The sequence below is a fragment of the Anabrus simplex genome, chromosome 9 (assembly GCF_040414725.1).
Source record: "Anabrus simplex isolate iqAnaSimp1 chromosome 9, ASM4041472v1, whole genome shotgun sequence".
NCBI classification, from domain to species: Eukaryota; Metazoa; Arthropoda; class Insecta; order Orthoptera; family Tettigoniidae; genus Anabrus; species Anabrus simplex.
In genome coordinates, this window is record NC_090273.1 from 86,091,078 (window position 1) to 86,106,566 (window position 15,489).

Genomic DNA, 15,489 nt, shown 5'->3' on the forward strand with positions numbered 1-15,489 from the left:
ATAACATGCCTTTGTAAGTAATATTCCAACTAACCTTCAGATATTTAAAAATATTGTTTTAAAATGTTTTTTTTTTTTTTTTTTGCTAGGGGTTTTACGTCGCACCGACACAGATAGGTCTTATGGCGACGATGGGAGAGGAAAGGCCTAGGAGTTGGAAGGAAGCTGCCGTGGCCTTAATTAAGGTACAGCCCCAGCATTTGCCTGGTGTGAAAATGGGAAACCACGGAAAACCATTTTCAGGGCTGCCGATAGTGGGATTCGAACCTACTATCTCCCGGATGCAAGCTCACAGCCGCGCGCCTCTACACGCACGGCCAACTCGCCCGGTTTTTAAAATGTTAATATTATTACTTAAAGTATTTCCGAAACCTAAGCCTACTTATATAGAGTTTTGAGGGTGGGCCTATTCTCATTTTTTAATACGTTCCAATGTCTGTATTTTTCTAAACATCTTTTTTCATATCTGAAACATTCTTTTTATTGTTTTCATAATACGGAAGATTTAAATTGATAAAATCGATCGTAATATTTTCGACCTGAAATTATGGACATAATTTTTTAATTGAATATTTGAAAGTTCTTTGATCTAAAAATTGTAAAGTAAAATATCTTTATCTCAAGGCTCATATTATGTACTTTTAGGAGGGATTTTAGTAGACTTTTGTATTATGGATTTTTATTTGATGCGCAGTTCATAATGCTGTTTGGACATTGATTTTTTACTTACATATATTTCTTTAATTTTTTATCAGAACTTCTTTATAAAATTTTTATAACTTTCATATTCCAAAAAGCAAGTGTCAGTGAAAAATGGCGGAAAGCTCAAGATCTGTAGACGTTGAGGAATCTAAAGATGATTGTATAGACGATGAAAATCGTGGAATTACGATGTTAGATGTCTTAAAAGAGGAGCAGGAACTAGAAGATGATGCCAAAGCTGTGTTGGGTGCCTCTGATGATCAGAACTGCACCTACTCGAGGGTAAGTTTAATATTTATCAAGTCTATTGCGTAGCAAATCTGGTAAGCGTCAGGAAAGATGCAAATAATTTTCTGTGATTGGAACAGACCTAGAAAGCCATTAATTTAATTTTTCTGACTTATTACAGTTACGGCGAGGATGTAGTATACATATTGATGTTCATTAAATCTTGGGAGTGCCGAAGTAATGCGTTCCAAATAAGCCTTGTTTGAATGGCAGTCCACAGTATTTTCTAGTTTTTATTTTCGTATGTATTTATGCTAATGTTACTACACGCTTCGAGTAAACTTCTAGATATCGTAATTATGTCCTGTTTTAGCTGTAGTGTAAAATTGTATGCTGATTGGTGTGTTAACACTTCTGATTCACTTCTCGTATCTTTTTTCATCAGCTTCACTTTACTTTGGTATGTTTCAGGGATATGTGAAAAGGCAAGCTTTGTATGCATGCACCACCTGCATACCTCATTCTGGTGATTCTATGAAGCCAGCTGGTATTTGCTTGGCCTGCAGTTACCATTGCCACGAAGGCCACGAGTTGATTGAATTGTACACTAAGAGGTAAATTAAAAAAAAAAAAAAAACACTTAGTGGTAGTTGTAAGGGTGAAGTATCGTTATATATTCACATATACTATGGTACAGCATCAGTTTCTTACTCCATATTGCCCTCCTTTCCCTTTAGTCCACAAATTTCAGCCCTGCTTCATTTGTTCCTGTGCACATGTTTGAACCACAAAGTTAGTTTAGTCCCAGTGTAGAATGATAAGTGAGATGACAGATACCATATAGAAAATAAACAAATTAACTGGTAGAACTTAACTGGCGGGGAAGCAGAAGAGAGGTTAGGAGTACAACATGGCGTGGCCCCCATAATGTCATAACACACTACACAATGCTGCCAACTTAGTTGTCACTGGTGACAAGACCATTGATAGGATTTGGTTAGATTATTGACTTGTGACAAGAGCTTTGGTCTGATTTGTTTAGATTATCGGCTGGTGAGAAGAGCATTGGTCTGGATTGGTTAGACCATTGGCTACTGATAAAACCATTGATCTGATGAGGCAAAAACAGGTTGCAAACAAAGGGGATCTGGGGGTGTAAGCAAAGTTAGAGCCGCAGTGCATCCCAGAGGTTCCTAGTGCAGCTTTTAGTGATACGTGCACACCCTAGTGCTGAATCGGTCGACCTCGATTATCTTCGAGATTCGTATTGGCAACCTTTGAAACACAAACTATGCATCGCTGTGCGACATTTGGTGTACACTTTACATACTAGTAATGTTGTTTACACAGCAAAGCTAAACTATAGAATTCATGCTAGGAACAAGATTCCCATCCAGAAATGTTATATAATGTTAAATAATGTATGTATGACACAGTTGTTGGTGTGAGATAATAAATGTTTAGAAAATTTATATTGATTGATCATATTATCGATTCAATTCAGATTTCATTTCCATTTAGCTAGCAGTATAACCGGAATCGGGAGAGCTCCCTCCTTATTCCTCACCCCCGTACAAAGTAATATCGCTAAAAGTTGCGTGGACTATATACACTGCAACATTATTGGTTAATGCCAAGAATGCAAGATCAGTGTATTCAATGTTCAACAGTGAACAGAACTTCAGTTAATGAACTTAGACTTACCCACTGTGGCAGGGGATACATTGTGCTTGCTTTTAGTAGAAATTTGATTGGGGCCTAAAACTTTTACAGGGGAAAGGTTCCCATGCAAACATGTAGCCTACCCTTCTTGGTGGAGCGCTTGAACTTGCTGACAGGACTTTTCATTCAATTAACCTATGACTGAGTAAAAATTTGTTGAATTTCATTCTTTGCGTACCGGTATTTAAAAATATAATAATGTTGCAGATACTGCAGTTGCATCTGGCAAATGCAATGTCACATCATTTTCAAACTTTGTGGACTCGTTCATTAAATGATATATTTATTGATCCAGGGATCATGCTTTTTTCCTTTGGTTACGTGAACGCTACTGATCCACGAAATATCACTGTAATATTTGTCACATATGAAAGGTAATCATTGATTTACTCAAATAAAGTCTAAAATCCCAGGTAGATTAAGAAATAATGGAAATATTTAATTTTACAGAATACATACTTTACTGCCTTACAGCTATATACAATTTGTTCTGCGTCGCAGGGCTTCCGTGTTTTGTTTGATTGTAACACAACACTTTCGTGTGTCATGTCTTTGCTCACGGTAATGCTTTGGTGTCGTGTCACTTCAACTGTCAATTGTCTAATAGTGCTGTTCCTTTAATAAAGTAGTATATCTATTGGTCCAGGGATCATGCTATTTTCCGGTTGCTTCGGCACGAGATTTAGGTCTTGTAATTTCCTTATTACATGGTGATTTTAGTCGTCAAAAAAAGCGATAACATCCTTAATGTTGTTCACCTCCATTTTGCTTTTTGAACTGTCCGCGCTAGACAAATGCACAAAGATAATAAGAATTCACAGACATGGCACTCCCATTCATCGGTGCCAGCCCTGGACCCCAAGAAACAAACAAAAGACGGCGCGAGCAGCGGAATGAAACATGATGGACTCCTGTTTACAGCTCATAAGTACGTATTCATATTTCTTGCTAGTAACGACGGTATTTCTTAATCTACCTGGGATTCGAGACTTTATTTGTGTAAATCAATGATTACCTTTCACATGTGACGAATATTACAGTGATATTTAGTGGATCAGTAGCGTTCATATAACCTTTCCTTTCAACAAACAAGGAATATATTTATTGGTCCAGGGATCATGCTATTTGCAGTTTGTACTGCGTGCGCTAGTCATATGGACAAAGATAATGACAATTTACAGGCATAGCACTCTCATTGGTCGGTGCAAGCCCTGGACCTCAAGAAAGAAACAAAAGACGGCACAAGCAGCGGAATGAGCAGTGTGAAGAAAAAGACACCTAATTAATTCAAACAACTTCTGTGAGCAAAGACATTACACTCGAAAGTGTTAGACAAAAAAAACCCATACGGTAGCACAGCGACGTAGCAGAAAAAAATAGTTGTAAGGTAGTAAAGTATGTATCCATATTATTCCCTGCAAGTAAAATATTTCGTACTATTTCTTAATCTACCACAGATTTTACACTATGAGTAATATGAATTGTTATATTCCATTTGGGACAAATAGTACAGTGATATTTCATCGATACCTTTGGTCTACATAACCCACATATTGGCATAGTTTTGTTTTTAATTTTTTTATATAAGTAAGAATACTTCTAGGGATGGGTTGGTGGGATCTCTGGCAATCATAAAGGATGGATATTTTTCTCAGCTACTTAATGTGTTGTTTCACATCATTTTTGCATAATAATAGTATTAATAATACACTGAGCTGGTTCCGAAATATCAATTCTTACATTGAACCCTTACGGATGTTTCATGGCAACCTTGTTTTAGGAAAAGGGAAAGCTTTCTGGTGTTTGTGTACAATAGATCTGATAACAAGTGGTATGTGTGACCCTTGTTTAATTTCAATCATTTACAGTTTGATTTGGGATGTGCAATTACATAGGCTTTGTGAATTTTATTTCAGTGACGTACAATCATTGGAGGTGAGGTTATATATTCAAGACCAAACTCAAACCAATAGTGCAGTTTATTTACCGGGCGAGTTGGCCGTGCGGTTAGGGGCGCACAGCTGTGAGCTCGCATCCGGAAGATAGTGGGTTCGAACCCCCACTGTCAGCAGCCCGGAAGATGGCTTTCCGTGGTTTCCCATTTTCACACCAGGCAAATGCTGGGGCTGTACCTTAATTAAGGCCATGCCGCTTCCTTCCCATTCCTAGGCCTCTCTTGTCTCACCATCGCCATAAGACCTATCTGTGTCGGTGCGACGTAAAGCAGATAGCAAAAAGTTCAGTTTTATTGACTTGTTCTACATTCAGGAGGCAAAACGCTAGAGCATAATGAAATAATATGAATGCTAATGTATTCACGCTCTTCAGGCCTTTTCAGTCATGACATTACCAGTGTTTGAGATAAATATATATAGTTTTAACCACCTAATCAGTATACAACACTGTATCCAAAAATTTTATTTATGAACAGATAGTGGACATGTTTTGACTCTTGTAACCATCATCAGCACATTAACATTACAAACAATTAAATAACATTATAAGAACATAAACAACTGGGCTGAGTGGCTCAGACAGTTGAGGCGCTGGTGTTCTGACCCCAACTTGGCAGGTTCGATCCTGGCTCAGTCCGGTGGTATTTGAAGGTGCTCAAATACGCCGGCCTCATGCCGGTAGATTTACTGGCACGTAATAGAACTGCGGGACTAAATTCCGGCACCTCGGCGTCTCCGAAAACCGTAAAATCAGTTAGTGGAACGTAAATATACAGATGTAAAAAAAAAGTTTAATTTTTTCTTCATAAATAATCTTTTCAGATTATACATACATACATACATACATTATCATTATAGACTGTTATGCCTTTCAGCGTTCAGTCTGCAAGCCTCTGAGAATTTACTAAACGTCGCCGCAATCCTCGATTTGCAATTAGTGTTGTGGCCTCATTTAGTTCTATACCTCTTATCTTTAAATCGTTAGAAACAGAGTCTAACCATCGTCGTCTTGGTCTACCTCTACTCCTCTTACCCTCCATAACAGAGTCCATTATTCTCCTAGGTAACCTATCCTCCTCCATTCGCCTCACATGACCCCACCACCGAAGCCGGTTTATGCGTACAGCTTCATCCATCGAGTTCATTCCTAAATTAGCCTTTATCTCCTCATTCCGAGTACCCTCCTGCCATTGTTCCCACCTGTTTGTACCAGCAATCATTCTTGCTACTTTCATGTCTGTTACTTCTAACTTATGAATAAGATATCCTGAGTCCACCCAGCTTTCGCTCCCATAAAGCAAAGTTGGTCTGAAAACAGACCGATGTAAAGATAGTTTCGTCTGGGAGCTGACTTCCTTCTTACAGAATACTGCTGATCGCAACTGCGAGCTCACTGCATTAGCTTTACTACACCTTGATTCACAACTTCCTATTCCTCTCGTAGCATTTTTCAATTACCTGATCCTGACAGCCTCTCTGTGGTCTGAAACCACACTGGTTTTCATCCAACTTCCTCTCAATGACTGATCGCACCCTCCCTTCCAAGATGCCTGTGAATACTTTGCCTGATATACTAATCAATGAGATACCTCGATAGTTGTTGCAATCCTTCCTGTTCCCTTGCTTATAGATAGGTTCAATTACTGCTTTTGTCCAATCTGAAGGTACCTTACCAACACTCCACGCTAATTTGACTACTCTATGAAGCCATTTCATCCCTGCCTTCCCACTATACTTCACCATTTCAGGTCTAATTTCATCTATTCCTGCTGCCTTATGACAATGGAGTTTATTTACTATCCTTTCCACTTCCTCAAGCATAATTTCACCAACATCATTTTCCTCCTCCCCATGAGCTTGACTGTTTGCAACACCACCAGGATGATTTCCTTTTACATTGAGAAGATGTTCAAAATATTCCCTCCACCTCTCCAGTGATTCCCTAGGATCTATTATGAGTTCACCTGAATTACTCAAAACACTGTTCATTTCCTTTTTCCCTCCCTTCCTAAGATTCTTATTACTGTCCAGAAAGGTTTCCCTGCTGCTTGACCTAGCCTTTCCAGGTTATTACCAAAATCTTCCCATGACTTCTTTTTGGTTTTAACAACTATTTGTTTCGCTCTGTTTCTTTCATCTACGTACAAATCCCTGTCTGCCTTGGCCCTTGTTTGGAGCCATTTCTGATAAGCCTTCTGTTTACGTTTACAGGCTGCTCTCACTTCTTCATTCCACCAAGATGTTCGCCTTTTCCCATCTTTACACACAGTTGTTCCTAGGCATTCCCTTGCTGTTTCTACTACAGCATCCCTGTATGCCACCCATTCACTTTCTATATCCTGAACCTGCTTACTGTCTACTGTTCGAAACTTCTCACTAATCATATCCATGTACTTCTGTCTAATTTCCTCGTCCTGGAGATTTTCTACCCTTATTCGTTTGCAGACAGATTTCACTTTCTCTACCCTAGGCCTAGAGATACTTAGTTCACTACAGATCAGATAATGGTCTGTATCATCGAAAAATCCCCGAAAAACTCGTACATTCCTAAAAGATTTCCTGAATTCAAAGTCTGTTAAGATATAGTCTATTATGGATCTGGTACCCCTAGCCTCCCATGTGTAGCGGTGAATAGCCTTATGCTTGAAGAATGTATTCGTAACAGCTAAACCCATACTAGCACAGAAGTCCAGCAAACGCTTCCCATTCCCATTAGCTTCCATATCTTCCCCACATTTACCAATCACCCTTTCGTATCCTTCAGTTCTATTCCCAACTCTCGCATTGAAATCGCCCATTAGCACTATTCTATCCTTGCTGTTGACCCTGACCACGATGTCACTCAATGCTTCATAAAACTTGTCAACTTCATCCTCATCTGCACCCTCACATGGTGAATACACGGACACAATTCTTGTCCTAATTCCTCCCACTGACAAATCTACCCACATATTTCGCTCACTTACGTGCCTAACAGAAACTATGTTGCGTGCAATGTTATTCCTGATAAAGAGCCCTACCCCAGACTCTGCCCTTCCCTTTCTAACACCCGTCAAGTACACTTTATAATCTCCTATCTCTTCTTCCTTTTCTCCCCTTACCCGAATATCATTTACTCCTAGCACATCCAGATGCATCCTCTTTGCTGATTCAGCAAGTTCTACCTTCTTTCTTCCGTAAGCCCCATTAATATTGATAGCTCCCCATCGAATTCCATTTTGTTCGCCAAGTTGTTTCCAAGGAGTCCCTCGCCTGTCAAATGGGAGTGGGACTCCATTACTCCCATAGGTCCGAGGCTTGCTTAAAGTGTTCTGAGCTCGGTAAATTCATGAAGCAGGATGCTGCCCTACTTGCACATAGTCCAAGTGAGGATCTCTCCTCTAACGGGTTATGGACCACCGGTGAATTGTGTAGTCGTAGCCGCCTGAGCACAAGGAGGGCCACGACTCAGAATATGTCCGAGATGCCCACTCCCATTCCATAGCAACTGGTATCCTGACTCTCAGGACCACTTACTAGGCCACTCAGCCGTTGCCCATGGTTCACGAACTAGTACGTGACTACAGTAACCCACAAACATGAACCATTTTATGATCCTTCAGATTATAGTGTCGTATATTGATTAGGTGGTTAAAACGATATATTTTTATCAAGTAATATATAGTCAATACGGACCAGTATGAATATGATTACTTGTAATAGAAATGATTTATTTAATATGGACTATTAATGTTGACAACCACAGTGGTAATATCTGATTCGCAGGGGCAAACATCATTTCAATAACCATCGTTATGCCTCATAGTTGAATGGATTCGGCTATAAACAAAAAGAAAGTATCCTGCACAAATTACAAACAGATTTTACTTTCTTACTTACTTACTTTGGAGATTGTTTTTCCCTGTCACAGATATCAGAAATATGGGCTAAAATAAAAGGTAAAAATAGAAGTACTATGCAGATATATGTCACCGCTTTTATTAGTCAGCAGCCGTTAAGATGGTTTTCTTTGGTTTCCAATGTTCACACCAGGCAAATGCCGGGTCTATACCTTAATTAAGCTCATGGTTGCTTCCTTCCCAGTACTAGCCCTATCCTATGACTGTCGCCATAAGACGTGCGACGTAGAGCAAATAGGGAAATAAAGAACTTTTAGTAGTTCCAAAAATATTCTTATAAATGAGGGAATATTGAATTAAACAATAGAGATGAAGAAACCAATAGCTTAATGTGATTAGAATCGTTTACAAGACGATGGCCATATAATGTAATTACAGGTTATACCAGTAGTAATATGAGGCAGATATTTGTAATAAGTTCGTAAAATCTCCTAATAGTAAACTCAGTCATGACAGATGGTGTCTTACGAAGTTCTTTAGATGCTTCAGTAGCTGGTATAAGGGATAGTTTCCATCATGCTAGCATAATGGACAGTTACAGGTCGAGTAAGAAGTACCATTGTTGAAGGTTTTGCCTCCAATGCATAAAGTTAAATAACCCAATGCCGGCAGAGTAGGATGTCCTTACCCTACCTGGTGGCCATGATTAAGGTTTTATGTCTATATGATCTGACACCTGGTTTCCCTCTGTGGGTGGGGGAAGTAGAATAACACCCACAGTATCCCCTGCCTGTTGTAAGAGGTGACTAAAAGGGGCCCCTGGGCTCTGAACTATGGAGGATGGGTTGGAGACCATGGGGCTCTTAGCTGGGTCCTGGCATTGCTTCCACTTACTTCAACCAGACTCCTCTCTTTCATCTATCATATCCGACCTCCCTTGATTAACTCTTGTTCTTTTCCGACCTTGACAGTATTAGAGCACGCGAGGCCGAGGGAGTCTCATTTTCCACCCTTCATGGCCATTGTCTTTGGCCGGTACCTTCATTTTTCAAACTGTTGGTTTCCTTCCATTTTGTCCCTCTAATTAGTGTTATGTAGAACATGGTTGCCTAGTTGTACTTTCTCTAAAACAGTAATCACTGCCACCTTGTTAGCCAGTTCAAGTCATGTTGGTGGGGGGAAAAAAATTCATCATCAGAATCTTCACGGCCATCTTAATATATAGAGGCCTGATACCAACAGTTGTGACGTCACGCGTACAGTGCTCACTCTCCATCGTCGCGTGTAATTCCTATACTGCTGATACGATACCTTTTATCATAATGTGACAAAGAAAATGCAATAATAATCCCATAAACACATAACATCGAAGAAACACTATCAAAAGAATACATATGAATACACAAATATGTGCACTCAAGGTAGTATATTACATATTGTAAAATGTTCGACTGAAGGCTACTCACTTGGACTGTACAATGATGGTGACTAAGTGAATAGTTTTCTGAGCACATGAATAAGTTAAAAAACGTATTTTCCAAAATTCGACAGATCTTAGTCACAGCACTCATTAATTCAGCAGCACACACCCACACTTGTCACAGGTTTTTCAACATTCATTATGAAAACATAGAAAGAAACATCCCTACGATTTCCACTGTATAAAACTACATCTCTGAATCAGATATCAAGGTCTCAGTTAATGTGTAGCTTTCCGCAATATGAAAAGTAGTATGATTGTCACTAGGCAAACTGTTGCTGTCTCTAAAATGCCATTATATTACACTTATTTGTTTAGGGTTATTAATTAATTATTTGTTTATGAATGACAATTAGGAAAAATATTTGCCATAATATGATAGATCTTAGACACAACACTCATTAAATCTGCAGCACACACCCTCACTTGTCACAGAAATTACCAGGTTTTTCGACTCATTATCAGTGTTTGAGTAATTGTTACTAAAAATGTTTCGCAAAATGTGGCAGATCTTAAACAGAATACTAATGAACACGATACCACACACATACTTATAACAGTATTTACCAGTTTCTTAAACTTTCATTTTCAAATGGTTTGTAAAAACTTCCCTGTGACTTCCAGTGTATAAAAAGGAATCTTCAAAATCAGATATCAAGGTCTGAAATAAAGTGTAGCCCTCCACAGCAATTTGAAAAACAAAATCTCTAGGCTATTTCAACCCCCCTCTACACAGCTTTAGCAAGTATGAATTTGTTTCATCATTCAGTCCTACTGTTGACAATTCTTTGTCCAAAGTAATAAGTGTTTGATAATCAGCACATCCTTTCACATTTCTTAATAAACAGCATGAAATGTACCCTGCTATGTAAAACAATACTGATGCAATAATGAAATAAATTTCTAAGTCCCTTGATTTAGTGATAGCCAAATGCAATTCATTAACTCATTAATACAGTCATCTAGAGTTAAACACATATTTTTTAACTTGTTAACTGTATCACCTGATGTAGACGAGTTACTAAAAGCTTTCAAATGACTCAGTAAACACTCAAGTGCTGAACATGTGGTACACAGCAGACTATCTCCTAAAATCCAGCATATTTTTTAGAAGGTATCTTGCAACCATTTAAGTAAACTTGCACATTGAAAATTGTAACAGATATCTTGATAGTTGGAATGTCTGGTTTGAAGCTTGTAAAACAAAACTTTATGAACATCAATTTTGAATGAACTCAAGTACATTTAGGGTTGTTAACTTACCCAACAAGTCCTAATAATTTGATATCTTGTCTCATTCACACCATGTCTTGAAGTTTAGTTCCTCTCTCCTTTCTTCTGGCGATTTTCGTTTGACAAGTATTGGTTGAGACATATATGACGGCTGCCCAGGAAATATAGTTGGCACAGCATCGTCAGTTAATTTCGGCATTACCCTAGGCTCACTTAAAACGGAACCATCTGGTCGTTATGCAGTATCAACTCGAATTATGTGATTTTCAGAAAAATGTTTAATACAGACAGGCATATTTACTGGGTTCAAAATTAACTCGGTGTAGAGCATGAATCCATTTAGCTCGCTTTTCCTTATCGCTAGGAAACACAAATGTTGAGATAGCCACCTCCTTATTTGAACGGTAATTGGATGTACATCCAGGCACACTACACTCACACATTATTATAATGATCATGATAAACTTTAAGAGTACTTCAGACAATTCATAATAGCTCAGTGGGTACACCTAACCTATCACATAACCTAGCAATACTTCCTAACATCAGACTGCTCAAATTAGAATTCTATAGTATTTAATGTATACTATTGCTGAAAATACATCCTTTACTGATGCGTTTTCATACTGTTATCACTTTTAAACACAACAAACACCCCTAATAACGTTGAAATAACAACAATGTGCTACGAAACCACCATGGAAACAAGACTCATGCCTCCATATCGCTGCACTAAAAGACTGACGTCATCACTATGGAACTGTCATGTGTAGGAGGCTGGAACTTTGAGTTGGCCGTGGAATGTTGGTTGGGAGTTTAGGAGAGGTTGTGATGTAAACTTTCTAATCTCTAGATTGCATGTCAAAAGCCTGGTTTCAATTACAAACCTTTCTGCGGTATTCATGTGGAGTGAGGACATATGACAACGTTGATGGTGATTCATCTATCACATGGTGACTTTAAGCCTTGAGCAGAACCCTTGGTGTTCTTCGACAGTAGTAGACAATGGGCTGACACCGGGTTTCGCTATGTCCCTACCTTATTATCATCGACACCTGTGCGAGGTGAACCGAACATGTCCTTGGACAGTACTAAGCTCATATGATAAATAATCATCACCACACACCCAGACATAAAGGTTGCCTGTGTGGGCGTCAGATAGAAAGACTTGCACCAGGTGGCCAAATGCAATGGCAGAAGCTGACACCATGCAACCCAAAGTTTGTAACATTATAAGGAAGTTGAAATTATGCAGATCTTACTTGGAATTGCTTTTATAGGAGAGATGTGTTCATTGCAATGTCTAGGAACCCACCATCCCATCCCTAGAAGCACATTTATTTTTATAACCTAATAAAGAGCACCACGCGCCATTGTCCATTGCTAAAGTAGCTACTTGCAATCCTTTTGGCCAATGTAAAAAGAATATGATGTCGTTGCCATCGACGATGATAATTAGATTGCGTTACCAACCCTGGCTGACTAAAAGCACAAATAAAAACACCATATTATAATATGTGAAATACTCGTCGATGGCAACGACATCATATTCTTTTTACATTGGCCATTATAATTAATATAATTAATATAATTATTGCTGTTGAGTAATTATATGAAACTTACCTTAATGCAGTGGTGGATACAGGGCTGTGGCAGCCTTAAGGAATTCCTGCACTCTCACATCTAGGGGGAAGGAGCTCTTAAATAAGGATACACCTGTCGACTTAGGCAATAGAATCTGCTCTTATCGCCCTACAGAATGCTAGAGTCCTAAAAGCCATTTCCCTCTTTGCATGGTCACAATCCAATTGTTTTGTCACTAATCTTATTTCCCAACTATACATGTTGACAGCATTGTTGACCGCTTGATCATGTACTCACATCCTCAGCGAGAAGGCCGCGAGAAGTACACAGACGGCAGTCATTCCGCGCGCAGCTGAATATAGTGATGTATTGGGTAGCATGGCGTCAACTATTGATAAACCGAGCTCGATAGCTGCAGTCACTTAATTGCGGCCAGTATCCAGTATTCGGGAGATACTGGGTTCGAACCCCACTATCGGCAGTCCTTAAGATGGTTTTCCATGCTTTCACACCAGGCAAATGCTGGAGCTGTACCTTAGTTAAGGCCACGGCCGCTTCCTTCCCACTTCTAGCCCTTTCCTGCCCCGTCGTCGCCATAAGACCTATCTGCGTCAGTGCGACATAGAGCAACTTGTAAAAAAAACTATTGATAAATGCAATTAGTCACTTCAGTAACAAAAATAAATATCAGAACATGTTCCCTATCTCCAAGTACAACAAAGAAATGTCAATTTCATGTGGGGGGTACTTTTTCATGAATATTCCTTTTGTTAATTTTTTTTTAAGGATAAATTGTAATAATATTGATTTTGAATTATGATTGGATCCTTTTCATTTATGGTGTTTGTAAAGCTGTGTACTGTGTATTGTAGATAATGTGTGTTGTGTATGCATTGCACATAGTATTGGTAAAAAAGGTAAGGATAAAATTACTTGTATTATATAATTAACTTTATTTCTGTTTGCAGAAATTTCAGATGTGATTGCGGCACTAGCAGATTTTCTTCTAACAAATGCAATTTGGAACCTGTAAGTAAATTAGTACCCTTTCTTAAGTAAGTGTTCAAGTTTGTTAGTTATTGTGTGATAATATTTACTGTTTGTCTCGGTAGGATAAGAGTGCTGTGAATGATTTGAATAAATACAACCAGAACTTCTGGGGAGTGTACTGCACTTGTAAACGACCATACCCTGACCCTGAGGATGATACAGAGGATGAAATGATACAATGCATTGTGTGTGAGGATTGGTATCATGGACGGGTATGTAGATTTATAGGTACATGTGCCTCCACTCTATTGTAAAAATTTGTTGTGAAATTTGAAAGAACTAAATACAGTATTTCCTGGTCAATGCATGTTCGATCTTTGAAATGAAAATTCATGACCCTGGGAATCAGATTTCCGTATAAAACTGGAGATCCTGTAATGATCACGTTATTAGCCATCTTATTAAAATACACCCTTGTTTTCTTTTAAAGTCATATACTGTATTTACTTGCATATTAGACCCCCTTTTTTTTCCCACTTTTATAGCCTAAAATAGTAAAGGGGGTCCAATATGCGATAACCTCAAAATTGTGTGCAGCGAACACATGACTTCTAGGCTATAAAGAGCTATAAATTGTACGTGTAAACATTCTATACTATTATTTAACAAACTTGGAATATATTTTAGTTATACTGCCTATTTTCGTCGGAAGACAGTATTTCTAAACGTAAAAAGACAATAAATGGTGAACACGATTTTTAGGCCTACGGTACATATAAAAGTTTTAGTCACTTCTATCACTTTCATACGTTACATTTCATTAATTCCTCTGGTGAGGTTGACGTCAGGAAGGGCATACGGCCGTAAAAACTCTCTACGAAGATTCGTCTCACTTCATACTCGATCCCGTAGAAGAAAGGGAGGGTATCGTGTTATATAATTAAATATTGATACAAAAGAAGTTAATGGCCAGTCATTTGTCTGTCAGTTCAGCAGTAGGCCCACCACACAGTAAACCTGATCACTGTTTTCATTTTAATTATCGCCTTGCACCGCCAACTTCCCTGCCGTGCTACCGGTGTGTCGGCATTCTAAGTGTCGTCATCTTCACTGCTATCTCTCGTCAGTCGCGTCAGCCATGCTTCATGTCTTTGAGCCATGCACTGCAATCAAGAGCATACGAGGTCCCGTCTTTTTGAACCTTTTAAACATAATTTCGTTCCCGACTATAGAGTCTGAACAGTGTAAATCTAATCCCAGATGGTCTCTGATATTCCCAGTTGGTGTACATGTAGCAGAAGCCACTCCTTCTGAATAAAGCCGTGTTGTAGAAGGCATGCCAAACCGTCAGCTGATAAGTAGCATATGTTACGAGTTGTACTTCCGAATGTAATACATAGTAACTGGAAACATTCTTTTGATAACTGCGGCTGTTGAAACACAGACCCTTATTTTTAAGTACATTTCATGCTTGTTCTGTACATTTATCACATCAGGATTTGCATAAACAGCTGTCCATGAGATAAGGCCGACCACATTGTTTAGGTTAGGTATATTATTGCCCTGATAGTGCCAAAAGTTCAACGGAAAAATAAAAATAACAGGAAAATATACCGCATTTATGGATATCTACAGGGTGACGGTATGCGTTTTATTATCATAATTTTTAATTTCGTTCGTTCGTTGTCTCTTTTTTATTAACGCATACCCTAGTATGTTTTGTTCGGCCTCTCCGAAAAACCTTTAAAGGAAGATA

The 15,489-nt window shown here is 38.7% G+C and overlaps 1 protein-coding gene across 1 annotated transcript in view; it reads left to right on the forward strand.

Annotated features, from left to right (window-relative positions):
- The first annotated feature begins 606 nt into the window (after positions 1–606).
- The window catches only part of LOC136881288 (putative E3 ubiquitin-protein ligase UBR7), a 69,786-nt gene continuing 54,903 nt past the window's right edge, over positions 607–15,489 (forward strand). The window contains exons 1-4 of the mRNA XM_067154082.2: positions 607–984; positions 1,402–1,544; positions 13,712–13,772; positions 13,856–14,005. Coding sequence (XP_067010183.2) covers positions 814–984; positions 1,402–1,544; positions 13,712–13,772; positions 13,856–14,005 — 525 coding nt within the window. The 5' untranslated portion in view covers positions 607–813. The remainder of the gene's footprint in view (positions 985–1,401; positions 1,545–13,711; positions 13,773–13,855; positions 14,006–15,489) is intronic.